The 13,254-nt window shown below is 37.1% G+C and overlaps 2 protein-coding genes across 2 annotated transcripts in view; one reads left to right on the top strand and one right to left on the bottom strand.

Moving 5' to 3' along the window:
* The window catches only part of cnst.S (consortin, connexin sorting protein S homeolog), a 52,620-nt gene that overhangs the window by 1,108 nt on the left and 38,258 nt on the right, over positions 1–13,254 (top strand). The window contains exon 2 of the mRNA XM_018265248.2: positions 10,111–10,205. The gene's annotated coding sequence lies outside the window, so the exon portion shown is untranslated. The remainder of the gene's footprint in view (positions 1–10,110; positions 10,206–13,254) is intronic.
* The window catches only part of LOC121394196, a 36,172-nt gene continuing 23,496 nt past the window's right edge, over positions 579–13,254 (bottom strand). The window contains exon 2 of the mRNA XM_041564445.1: positions 579–3,392. Within this exon, the coding sequence (XP_041420379.1) occupies positions 885–2,144 (1,260 nt within the window). The 5' untranslated portion in view covers positions 2,145–3,392 and the 3' untranslated portion in view covers positions 579–884. The remainder of the gene's footprint in view (positions 3,393–13,254) is intronic.

The following is a 13,254-nucleotide window of genomic DNA, read 5'->3' as shown; positions in this document are numbered from 1 at the left end:
GTAAATCCACTTACTATTATGCCTGTGAGTGCCTCTAATACACAGTATTGGGTGAGTACCAGGGTTGGTTTTGACTAATATATATATATTTGCTCTGACGAAGATCCCTGTGGGGGATCGAAACGTTGAGGCTTAATAATAAAACATTTTTTGTTTTTTCACTAAAACCCTGTGAGTGCCGCAATCCTTTTTCACTATATATATATATATATATATATATATATATATATATATATATATATATATATATATATATATATATATATATATATATATATAATACACAAAAGCCACGAATATCCTGTAAATTATATCCTTATATGAGTTCTGATGTCATCAGTTATAAACGGTGATTTCTGATGTCATTTCTGTCACATGACTCACTGAAACTTGTCAAAATTCCAAAAATATATTCCCAGTCAGTACTCTCAAAGTTAAAAAGTCACTTTATTTAACATAAATATTAAAAAGTAGGCATACAGACCAATTGATGCTCCGCCTTACGCGTTTCGCACCCACAGGCACTTATTCATAGGCATTACTGTTGTTACATTTGGTCACAAAATTTATTCCCCAGGAAATCCCTCCCCAAACGTTAAAACCAATCACGTTTTGCCACCTCACGTTTCTTTTCTTAAAGCAACATACATATCTTATCAAATTGGTCATATTAGCATTGTTTCTCTGCCTATACTCTGTTACATCTCAGAACTATTTTATATTAGGATACCCACATTTAAACAAGCATTTAAATGGCAATCACTGCCCCATTACATTAGGTTCTCTCTCCTAATATTATTGTTTGTATATGTCACATTCTCTTATCTGCCCCATACATCTCTATATATCTACCTCGTTCTAAACATAACCAATTACATTATAATTTACGTAAAACATGTTACATCAAACTCATAGTTCAAACCAAGTTGTAACCGAGTATGCAAATAAAAAATCCAAAACAGTTCTCTTTTTGCTAACAGCCCTGCCAAATTTCCTCCTCTACTACCCAATCTTACTTTTTCTATTCCCTGTACAGAAAAATATGCTACATCACTTCCATTACATTTTGAAAAATGTCTCGTTATATTACTCTTTTCAACTGTTTTTGGATTTTTTATTTGACTCAGATGTTCCCGTATTCGCTTTAGCGTTCTACTTGTGCAGCCCACATATTGTTTCTGACATTTCAGACATGTTATCAAGTAAACCACTGTGGATGTATTGCAATTAATATAATCTCTTATTTTAAAGCTAGTGTTTGTCACCGTAGACTTAAATTCTTTTGAAATTTTCATATGTTGACAAGTTATACATCTACGACTACCACATTTATGGCTACCTTCTACCTTCAAAAAGCCCTTATTTCTTTGATCTCCCCTATTCGTTTCCCTGTACATACTTGGTGATAAATGGTCCCTCAATGTATGAGACCGCCTTGGTATACTGTTAACTCCTCCTTTTAGTATTTTATGGAAATCATCATCTGCATATAGGATCGGGATATATTTCTTAACTATATCTAATACCATATAGAACTGTTTACTATACCTAGTTACAAATGGGACCTTTTTTAATAGCCCTTGTTTTACTTTTTTCTTTTTCTCACCCATTGGATTCACACTTAATAGACTCCTCCTTTCTGTTTGTCTTGCTCTCTGATAGGCCCTATCCACAATTTTTCGTCCATACCCTCGATCTAGAAATCTCTCCTTCATCTCCTCTGCTTGTTCCTGGAATTTCATATTGGTGGAGCAGTTCCTCCGGAGCCTGAGGAACTGGCCCACAGGTATCCCATCCACCAAATTTTTAGGGTGGCAGGAGGTGGCATGCAGAAGTGTGTTCCCACTACATGACTTTCTAAAAATAGTGGTTTGTATTTCCTTATCTACCACCATTAATTTCACATCCAGAAATTCAATTGTTTTTGACCTATATTCACTTGTAAACTTTAAATTTAATTCGTTCTGGTTTAGCTTCTGTACAAAGGTTATGAAACTCATTTCATCCCCTTTCCAAACACACAGTAGATCGTCTATATAACGTGTGTATAATCTCAAAGATTTCCTCATATCTGCAGAGATGTGGGTCTCCTCCCACCAGCCCATATATAGGTTGGCGTAGGAGGGAGCAAATTTCGCCCCCATTTCTGTCCCACATCTCTGCAGATAATATATCGAATCAAATGTAAAATAATTGTGCTCCAACAGGAATCTAATGGATGCCAACAGGAACCCCTTGAGTTCAACTGAATAACCACTATACCTATCCAGGTGATAATTTATTGCCTTTATATCATATTCATGTGGGATCGAGGAATATAGCGAGGCAAAATCTAATGTCCCCCAACCATATCCCTCCTCCCATCTGAATTGGTCCAACTTATTAGTACATGTGTAGTATCTCTAGTATAGCTACCTAAGCGCTTGACAAGAGACTGCAAATGAGCATCCACCCATTGGATAAGTGCTCATTAAGCGACCCTATCCCCGAAATTATTGGTCTCCCCCGTGGTGGTCTCTCCTCTTTATGGACCTTTGGAAGGTGGTAAAAGGTAGGTATTGTAACCCTTTTTGGGACTAAATAGTCTCTCACCACCGTATCAATCAAACCAGCCTCCAAAGCTCCATCCATGAGGTCCACCATAAAGGCTTTTGTTGGATCACTCCTCAATACTACATAGGATTCCTTATCATAAAGCTGCCTCAAAGCTTCCTCCTTGTATGTTACTGCATCCTGTACTACAACCATACCTCCCTTATCTGCATTCTTAATAACCAGACTTTTATCTTTCTTTAAATTCCATAATTCCTGTTTCTCTTTACTACTCAGGTTATCAAACTTATTTTTCCCAGTTGTTACTTTTTCTTTCAAAGCCCATAAGTCCGCCTCCACCCTCCTTTGGAATTGCTCCACTAGAGGGCCTCTAAGTTGTACAGGGTAAAAATTACTCTTATTTTTAAATATGCTTACGGTACATCCACAGGGTTTACTGCATCAACTATGTCATTAGCATCCTTGCCTACCAAGGACTCCTCCCGTGCCACCTGGAAAAAAGTATTTCTTAAATACTATCCTCCGTACAAGGTGATTAACATCAATTACTGTTTCTAGAATATCAAAGTCCCTATCCGGGGAAAAAGAGAGTCCCTTGCTTAGCAATAGGATCTGTCCAGATGTTAATTCCTTGGACGATAGATTTAAGACTTTTTCGGATAACGATTTTGTAGACTGTATCCATCCCTTTCCTCTTTCCTGGCTAGTTCCTTCTCCTGCTTTTTCCAATGAAATTTGTTTGTTTTCTTCCGATCCCAATTCTTGTCCTCCATTGATTTGTCCCGTAAAAAAGGCTGATCATTCACAAAGACCTCTTTGATTTTTTCACCTCGGTTACTCTGTGAAGAAATAGGAGATGAGCCAGACAGGGAACTATCCAAAAAATCTTGGTCAGCACTTGAAAAACTCACTTTCTTAGGTGTACTTGTATCCTTTAAGATGGATCTATGTGTGGACCCCTTCTTATTGCTCTTCCTCCACTCACGTCTATTCTGTGCCCAGTTATATACCTGATCTTTCATATAATCCAAACTCTCTCGATTAAATTTGTTCCTCTTATTTTCCATAATTTCTTCCTCAATCTTTTTTACTTTCCTCTTTATAGAGTCATACAAATTCTCGAATCTAGTTAGATCTTTAAATTGTTCTACTTCTTTTTCAGCTTGTCTTGAATCAGCTTTGACTTCCAGATGTACTTTAGTTTTTTGTTCAATCATCAATTCCATAAGTCTGATAGAACAATCAGTTAGAATTTTATTCCAACTACTCATAAATGTTTAATTTTTATCTAGGAAGGATGGGAACTTTTTTATTCTCAAACCTCTAGGTATCATTTGTGAAGTAACATATTTCTGAAACTTGTGTATTATAATAAATAAAGTACCCCCAGTTGCAAAATATGAGGATATTAGAAGTTACCTCGGAGTTCCATGACCTGTATAAAAACACTCGGCCTTCGGCCTCGTGTTTTTATATGGTCATGAAACTCCTCGGTAACTTATAATATCCTTATATTTTACAAGAGGGGGTACTTTATTATATATATATTTGGATTCGGCCGAAACCCCCGATTCCTTCGAGAAACATGCGACCAAATACCGAATCATAATTTACACACACAATTTCCCTCCTCGCCACTAATTTGCACAGCATCTTCATCCGACAGTCGTGCCGCGTCGGATCAATGCTGCGACACCACCGACAATGCATTCACTTACCTTATTTATGTCACATCCAATTTGACCCTGCATTTTTGTGAAGCTCGTCGGATCGCGCGGGAAACGTCTGTGTAGTCCTACCCTAAAATAACAACTTCCGGTTCTGTGTGGATACGCAGAGCCGAGCAGAGATTGAATTCAAATCGCCTACTTTCACATTTTTCAGCCTCTGCTCTGTGTATCCACACACAGGTGGAAACTGTTATTTTTCAGGAAGCACTGATTTCAGCACATGCACTTCTCTCTGCCACATTAATATGCATTAGGCAGAGAGAGCAACCGCATGTGTGCCCTCAGCCTAAGGGTTCTCTCTGTAATTTGGATCTCTGTGTCTTATGTCTGTTAAAAATTATTTCATCATTAAATAAACTCAATAGGATTGTTTTGCCGTTAATGTAGATGTATGCAGCATAGATACCATCATGTACAAGGTACTGGTTGGTATCTATACAGGGAAATTATTTTTAAAATGAGAATATATTATACATGGAAATTATTTTTAAAAATGAGAATTATTTACATATAATAGACTCTATAAGAGATAGCAGTTCTGTAATTTTGACCATTCTGGATAACAGGTTTCCAGATAATGAATCCTATACCAATTCATATTTTCTTTTGCGTGCAATGTTAAATGCATATTATATTATTATATTTATAAAATTATAAAAACATTTTTAAAAATGATATATTTTTTTTATATAAAATGTGTTCATGATAACTATCATTGAAGCTGTTCTTCACATCAATAATCCTGAGGTTATTCACCCAAGACACAGTGTCCCAAGCAAGTGATGGTACAGTGGCCCCAGCATTTTATGACTGCTTCATCAGAAAAAGATATAGTGTCCCAGTGTTGTGTAGTGTTGTGTAAAAATGTATTGCATCTACTAAGTTAAAGTGGTTACAAACACTGCCTTCCCCCAAAAAACTAAAATTCTGATCAGAAGGAAAATGTTTATTGTATCCAAAAAGTGCCCTGTGGGCCCATAGTCCTCAGTGTTCAAGCACTTGCACTGCTATTTTCCAGCAGCAAGAAACCCTTAGGGCTGCATACTGCGTTTTTATCCAACAGTCGGATACATGTAGTCCTTACCTGCGATTTCTCCTTCACTTCCTGTATCTACAGAACTTCCAACACGTTGCATGCGTTTCTTCGCATGGCAACGTGTCGGCTCAAGCCGCACCATCGAGTTTTACCCTTATAGATTTGCATTGTAAACCTAGTTCATCGCCTACCAGTTTGCCATTGGTGCTTAAGCCTCCCCAGAGCACTAGTACAAAATATATAAATTTTAAGGCAAATCCACAGGGAAAGGTATTCTGGCTTCTTAAAATACTCTTTTAGTGCCCTCTATTCTTTTATCCATATTATCAGTAATGGCTGTTTCTTAATTCATAATTGGCCTTTGTGTATTCTAATGTATACTGTATTGTTGATGCAGCATCAGACTGGCTCGGGGAGAGGCCCAGGAGTTCAGGGAGCCCAGACCGACCCTGTTTGAAGCCCTGGGGTGATGCAATGGTTACAATTATATAAGCCCCTTAAACATGGCAGTTTGGTTTTTCATATATTATGCCTTTCTCGGCGTCTAACTCCTTTGACTTACATGCTGACATCACTTTAGTTAACTGACCAACACTGCCAGCTGAGATATATGAATTATTTCGCTGCTAACTAAACAACTAATATTACTAATGCAGCAACAGCTGACTGGCAGACCCCTTAATGTGAAGAGCTAAACAATTATTTTTTCTTGAGGATCCTTTTTTCTAATACAGGTATGGGAGTCGCTATCCGGAAAACCCTTATCCAGACAGCTCCGAATTACGGAAAGGCCGTCTTCCACAGACTCCATTTTATCCAAATAATCCAAATTTTTAGAAATGATTTCCTTTTTCTCTGTAATAATAAAACAGTACCTTGTACTTGATCCAAACTAAAAAATATTCAATCCTTATTGAAAGCACAATTTTTCATGATTTTCTATTTGATTTAAGGTATCAAAAAGATCCAAATTACAGAAAGATCGGTTATTCAGAAAGCCCTAGGTCTCGAGCATTGTGGATAATAGGTCCCATACCTGTACAGCAAATGAAGTAGTTACATTTATTTCCATGAATATAATTAAAAAAAGCAAAATGTTATAATTGTAATCATCTATTGACTCAGCATTCATGTCTACCCCACAGATGCACTGATATTGTTTTTTGTATATTGCATATAAAACATAATTTTATGTTGTTCAGGGGACCAGGGAAATGTATTACACATTATAAAATGGTTGGCCCACAGAAAAACTGTGTAAAATGTGTGAAAACCTAAAATCAGGGTATGTAAAATTGGGGTTTTACTGTATGTAAATGCCGCACCTAATCAGAACCATCATTTTTATGTTCAATAAAAGAAAAATCTACAGCAGAAAAATTGCACAATACAAGTTTCAACTTTAATGGGCAGATCTATAAGTGCACATTGTTTGGCTGCCTTTGACTTTGTTGTGTATAATATTCGATAGAGGTCATAAATAATCAATTGGTAACAGCCCCTGTCAGTTACTGTTTCACACTTCACTGTAGTAACTGCACGGTATTGCCATGGATTTTATATTTATAAGTTAGAGGAGCAATTGCTGAAATTGTTTGTGTTAAAGTACAAGAAAACCCTGGTATATTGGGGCTGCCAATACTTTAAAACCCCCCACTCCGACCAGCTGATTGAATTGCTATATTTTTAACCTGAGCTAGTGCTCCTTTACAGAAAAAAAAATGCACAAGCTTGGGAAGGTTTCTGTAGCAGCATGTGTTTTGGCCACTGTATGTGCTGTTCTACTGAAGTATATGAAGAATGCAGGGACAAGAAATATACGGCTTTCAGCACTCGTACTCAGAAGATAAACAGAAGAAACTCTTTTCTTAAAGGAACAGTTCAGTGTAAAAATAAAAACTGTATAAATAGGCTGTGCAAAATAAATAATATAGTTAGTTAGCTAAAAATGTAATGTATAAAGGCTGGAGTGACTGAATGTGTAACATAATAGCCAGAACACTACTTCCTGCTTTTCAGCTCTATAACTCTGAGTTAGTCAGCAACTTGAAAGGGGGCCACATGGGACATAACTGTTCAGTGAGTTTGCAATTGATTTTTAGCATTCAGCTCAGATTCAAAAGCAACAGGTATGACCCATGTGCCCCCCCCCTCAAGTTACTGCTTGGTAACCAGGGTAACCAGTCAGTGGAAGCCAAGAGAGCTGAAAAGCAGGAAGTAGTGTTCTGAATATTATGTTACACATCCAGTCACTCCAGCCTTTATAGATTGCATTTTGGCTAACTAACTATATTAGAAACATTTTTTTTTTTGCACAGCCTATTTATTTACCCGGTTTTTATTTTTATACTGAACAATTCCTTAATACAGTATAGGTTTATTTTTCCCATTAAAGATACTGGAGCTTTTGAAGGGCTGTCGCCCACATTATCCTGAAACCCCTATGGCAGTGGTATTGTCAGGCTACTATACAGTTCAGTAGGCAGTTTTTAAAGACAGTTTGGGGGAAGGGATTAGCTCTCCCTTAGGTTAATTTCACACTTGTAATCCGTATCTATACGCCTAAATTGCACTGTGATATCCAAGTGCAATAAATAAAATATGTGAGGAGAGTCAATCATTCTTATCATCTGTCATGTTCTCCCTGGGCTTTCTCCTTTCTCCTTTTATTTATTTATACAATTCTTTATTTAGCTTTATGGCCTTATTTCAGTTTTTATTTTTTGCTTGCACAGGAGATATTTCTTAGGTTTAATTTTTTAGGGTCGGGAATTCCAAATCACACACTGTAACAAACGTATGTTTCAAGAGCAGTCCTGTTTTTCATCGATGCCAGAACACAGAGCTAGTATTTTGCATTTACTAATTGCATATTTAATTATTCAAAATATTACATTTCATTGTGCTTGAAAAATATTATTTATATTTTAACCTTCAGGCCCATATCAGTCACCTGTGGTCCTTGATATATGCCTTTGATTTGTTCCAAAGCTTTTATAAGATATAATTTTAATCAACTACCTGGTCATCTTGTTTTGTATTATATTTTTAACAGTACTCTCTCTACCTTGTTTGCTTATAATAACCCATTATATTATGTAACATTGTAGAACTGTGGCAGTGCCCAATGGTGGTTTAAGTTAACGCCATCTGGGAAATTGACAATATGTCTAGCCTCATGTCAGATTTCAAAATCAAATATAAAAAAATATTGTCTAGTTGAAGCTAGAGAAACTATGGGTAGCTGCCTGCTTGGCCCTGCAAACAATTGAACAAAGGATAGATTTTAACGTGAACTATGAAAATCTTCTAAACTGCCCGATCGATTCTCTGACCAATGTTGGACGAAATATCATTAGATTCACGATCGTTCGGTGCCCACTAACCTCACAATAATTTGACGGATTTGTTGGATCGCACAAAAATCGGTCGTTAAGGAAAGGAAAATCTTATCGTCTATGGTGATCTATAAGATCTTGACTTATTTATGAAGAAAATGCATCTCAAACATATATTAATGGATACTGATCCATAGAAAATGTTTTACTATATCAAATCTGTACTTACTGAAAATATTTGTTATTGGGTTGATCACTGCATTTTGAACAATATTTTAACTTGACAGACTAGCTGTGTTTACTAGTGATGTGCAGGTCTGCCCAATACCCGCCCGCCACCTTGCACTGCTGGCTGCTGACTTCCAGCTTCCTTTTTTATCGACGTGCGCCTGATCGCCCTGCCCCTTTTGTGAAGTGATTGACGAGGCGGCATGGGTCTATAAATGTAAGCCGGAAGTCGGGCGGCCACTGGTGGAAGGAGGGCGGGTCTAGCATCACTAGTGTTTAGCCACGACTATTGTGTAACAGTATTATAGTCCCAACAGCAGATTAATGTGTTCTGTTGTGTGTCTGGACTCTGAATATGACTGTGCGCATTTAGAATATACATATTAAATTCATTTGTTTTCAGGTGGGTTTTTGTTTCTTAAAGGAACAGTTCAGTGTAAAAACAAAAACTGGATAAATAGAGAGGCTGTGCAAAATAAAAAATGTTTCTTACATAGTTAGTTAGGCAAAAATGTAATGTATAAAGGCTGGAGTAATGTATAAAAGCTGCTTTTCAGCTCTCTAACTCCAAGTTAGTCAGCAACTTTATGGGGACCACATGGGACATAACTGTTCAGTGAGTTTGCAATTGATCCTCCGCATTCAGCTCAGATTCAAAAGCAACAGTTATGCCCCCCCCTCAAGTCACTGTTTGGTTACTGCTTGATCACCAGGGTAACCAGTCAGTGGAAACCAAGAGAGCTGAAAAGCAGGAAGTAGTGTTCTGGCTATTATGTTAGACATCCAGTCACTCCAGACTTTATACATTACATTTTTGGCTAACTAACTGTATTAGAATTTTTTTTTATTTTGCACATCCTATCCATTTACCCAGATTTTATTTTTATACTGAACAATTCCTTTAAAGAGTCCATCATACTTACACATTTTTGTTTTTTAAATTCGCTCATGGCATAACTAAATCTGTGACGGTAAGCATATCCCTTGGTAGGAAGATTACTGCCTGTATGCTTGCCCGAATGACATCTGTTGATATTTTAGGAAGCTATAGCGAGGCCTTCCCAAAGCATTATGCATAATAGTAGCAGTAGTGTTCCTACAGGTCTGGCAAAGACTTTTTGTCTTTTGTACTATTGGGGATGTTTCACCCTTTCCTTCAGGTGGACTATATTAAACTTAAGCTGTTTAACAGCAATAAAAATCTGTCATTATGTTTGTGTTACAGATTGATCTGCGGTATCCTGTTTCCTATTTATTTGACTGCTGACTTCCCTTTTTATTAAGATGCAATTGGACTTTCACTTGAAGTTTGACAACATGGTAAGTTATGTTATTTCTTTGGTAGTGATATATAAAAATGTGATAACCTTGAAATATAATAGCGCCTATTGTACTAAAATAAGTTTAACTAGCAAATGAAAGTGCTAATAATATGCATATTTAAGTAAAGCCCAGAAACCACAGAATTTGCACTCGTTTGGAAAAAACTGGGTTTCAGCAAGTAATGCAAAAACATTCTTTTATATAGCAAACCGCAAGTTAATAAAGTTTTCAGTATCATACACAGAGGAGTCCAGTGACTGGGAGGGTGCTTAACTGTATTTTAATGCAATTTTGTTTTCAATATTAAAGTATTTAGCTATAGCTGAAAACATAGCTGAAAACAATGCTCTATCTTGCTTTATGGCAGGATTTCTATACACAGGATCTGAGCACATTTTTAACAAGGTAAAGATCTAGGTAAATTACACTTTTAATTGCTGATAATGCTTCCCCATTAAGGCTAATGGCACACCTGGCATATTCCCTTTAAAGTCAAAGATGGACCAGGTGATTTTCTATTAATGGAGAAAATTAGTGTTGTGCCTTTAGCTAAATGCAAGCTATTGTTCCGAGATATTTCCCAGCATCTAGGCTGAAACAATAGCAGTAGCTGTCACCTGACTTTTTCTCTTTTGTGGTATGATTTGCTAAATTTGGTGAAAAGGCTAATTTTCATGCTTTAGGCCAATTTTTACTTTTTAATTGTGTAGTTCACATAAAACAGCTTTCCTTTAAAGGAGACGGAAAGTCTCAAAACAACATTATTTAAAAATCTCAGCCTTATTCCCCTAGCTCAGCATCCTGTTGCTTAGTTTGCCTATGCAATGGCAAAGTCATGTCATGTCCTTTCCTCCCTGAACAGAGATTTCCTAGGGCAAAGACATGCGCACTGCACAGCAGAGAGCTCCTTGACTTTTTTTTCTTTCTGCATTTGCTTATTGAGCAGGTATGTGCAGAAATGCTTGATCCCGTTAGCCCTGTCCACTTATTGTCCAATCGGATGGCTCCCATACTGGGAAAGGGGGTTAGTGAGAAGAGGGACAATGGAGGGGGGGGGGAGAGTAAGGTTTCCATTTCCAGAGGCAGCTAGTTCTTAGTGTCAGCATGGCAGAAAGTTTTTGGGCTGCTTCATATGTGCCTCTCTAGTAGCTGGAAGAGAGACAGATAGACGTGGCAAAGGGATGCAGAGGGGGGTGTTGTCCGCCCATCATTTGGGCATGTGCTGCTGCTGCCTAAACTGCACAAGCCTAATTTTTGTATTGGAATATTCCAGGGAAAAGTGAGTGGAAACAAATAAAAATGTCAGGAGAAAGAGGATAAGGAGGGAAGGATTCAGTGAAGTCGAGGAAGGTTTTCTGCTTTAATGTGCACAAGCCATTGATTTATAAATAATGGCAGGTAAGAATTGGTGGTCAGATGGCTATGGTAATGACCTTCATGCTGTCTATGTGTTGCGCAGCAGCTCTGATGATGACGCTGCGGGGTCAAGTGAAGGGAAAAAAATTTGCACTTGTTCAATGTGGAGGAGCCACAGGGAAATTACGTCAGTGATTTTTAAAATGGCGCCCGCAAGCTCCCAAAGAAAGAGGGAATTTAAGAGACGCTTAACTTTAATAATGATTGGATTAGAAAAGTGCAAATATAGCAGACCATGAGGCATGTATGAGGTTAATCGTTTAATCTCATTACTGAAACCTTTCATTCTCCTTTAATTCTGCTGAATAAGAAGAATGCCCACTTGAGTGTTCAGTCTTTCTGTGTTGGTATTATGATAGTTTCAAACCACTCTATGAAGATGAGTGACTTCGCGCAAGCAGTGGTTTTAAGTTGTACTTCTTTAATCTACAAGTGCACATCATCAGTTCATTGGTGTTTAAATTGCTGCACTTATCTTCTTGGCAAGCTGCACATTTAATAAGTGGTTCATTTATTAATGCTTAAAGGGCAAAAAAATGCAATTTAAATATAGGAAATTCTAGTATTTTAGACTGTGAACACCATGATGAAGGTCATTTAGAGTGAAGTTTGGGTTTCACACCTCTGCCTTTTAATAGGCAATAAAAAGTTTTGTTATTATTTTATGCTTTGAATATTGTTTTTGGGATGTATTTTCTTCTTTCTCACTTTTGGTAAAATACTAAATATAGATGTCCGTAAAATGATGCAATCTGTTTATGACAATAAAGGGTAGTAAGGCAGAGGGCACATGGAGCGCTGGCTCCGCTTCTCTGAGCCTGCTTTTTTTTTTTTGCAGGCTGAGAGAAGCGGATCCATGCCCTTTAGCATGTCCATGTATCTGCAATGCAAAGTACAGCTTCTACTTGAGTGCAGTTAGGCGAAAATGCCTGTTTTTTTTTTTTGGGCTGATCTCCACTCCATTTACCTGCACACAGAGATGTAATATTCAGTGTATATAAACTGAGCAGAGGCAGGGAATGGATCCACTTCTCTCAGCCTGCAAAAAAACTACAGACTAAGGGCAGCAGAGCCAACCCTCTGTGTGCCTTTAGCTTAATTCATTGTTGTTAGCTGGTTACACTCGTTTGGGTAAAACATCATAATGAAATCTTATAAAGATTAGGCAGTGGGTGTCCTTTTGCAGCCATATATAATTTACAGGGATATTGGCTTCTTTATAAGCCACATTGTGTTCTCATACACCTCAAAACTTGTTTTCTGGGGAATACATTTTTTTCCCAAAATTCTCAGTTTTATGCAGTACCGAAAACATAAAGAAAAAATATCCTGATTATTTGAATCGCTTCCTTACGGTGTTGGTGTTCTTTTTGGGTATACCATGTAATGACATTTGAAAAAGCACTTTTTTTGCATATATTGCAAAAAAAAGTCTTTTAGGTTTTATAAGACTATAAAGGAACCATTGATTCCTCAGTTATTTTGGTAATAAAGGGATGTTTACATCAAACACAATCCTTTCATCTTTTGTATTTAAATGTAAAAAAAAAAATAGCATGTAATGTTCAATCAAACAGGCAGACTATAACAAAACCAATAAGCTAATGCATTTAGATTTATTTATAAAGTG

This window comes from Xenopus laevis, chromosome 5S (assembly GCF_017654675.1).
Source record: "Xenopus laevis strain J_2021 chromosome 5S, Xenopus_laevis_v10.1, whole genome shotgun sequence".
Classification (NCBI taxonomy): domain Eukaryota; kingdom Metazoa; phylum Chordata; class Amphibia; order Anura; family Pipidae; genus Xenopus; species Xenopus laevis.
The sequence above is the reverse complement of the archived record's forward strand: the minus strand, read 5'-3'. Positions and strand labels throughout refer to the sequence as shown.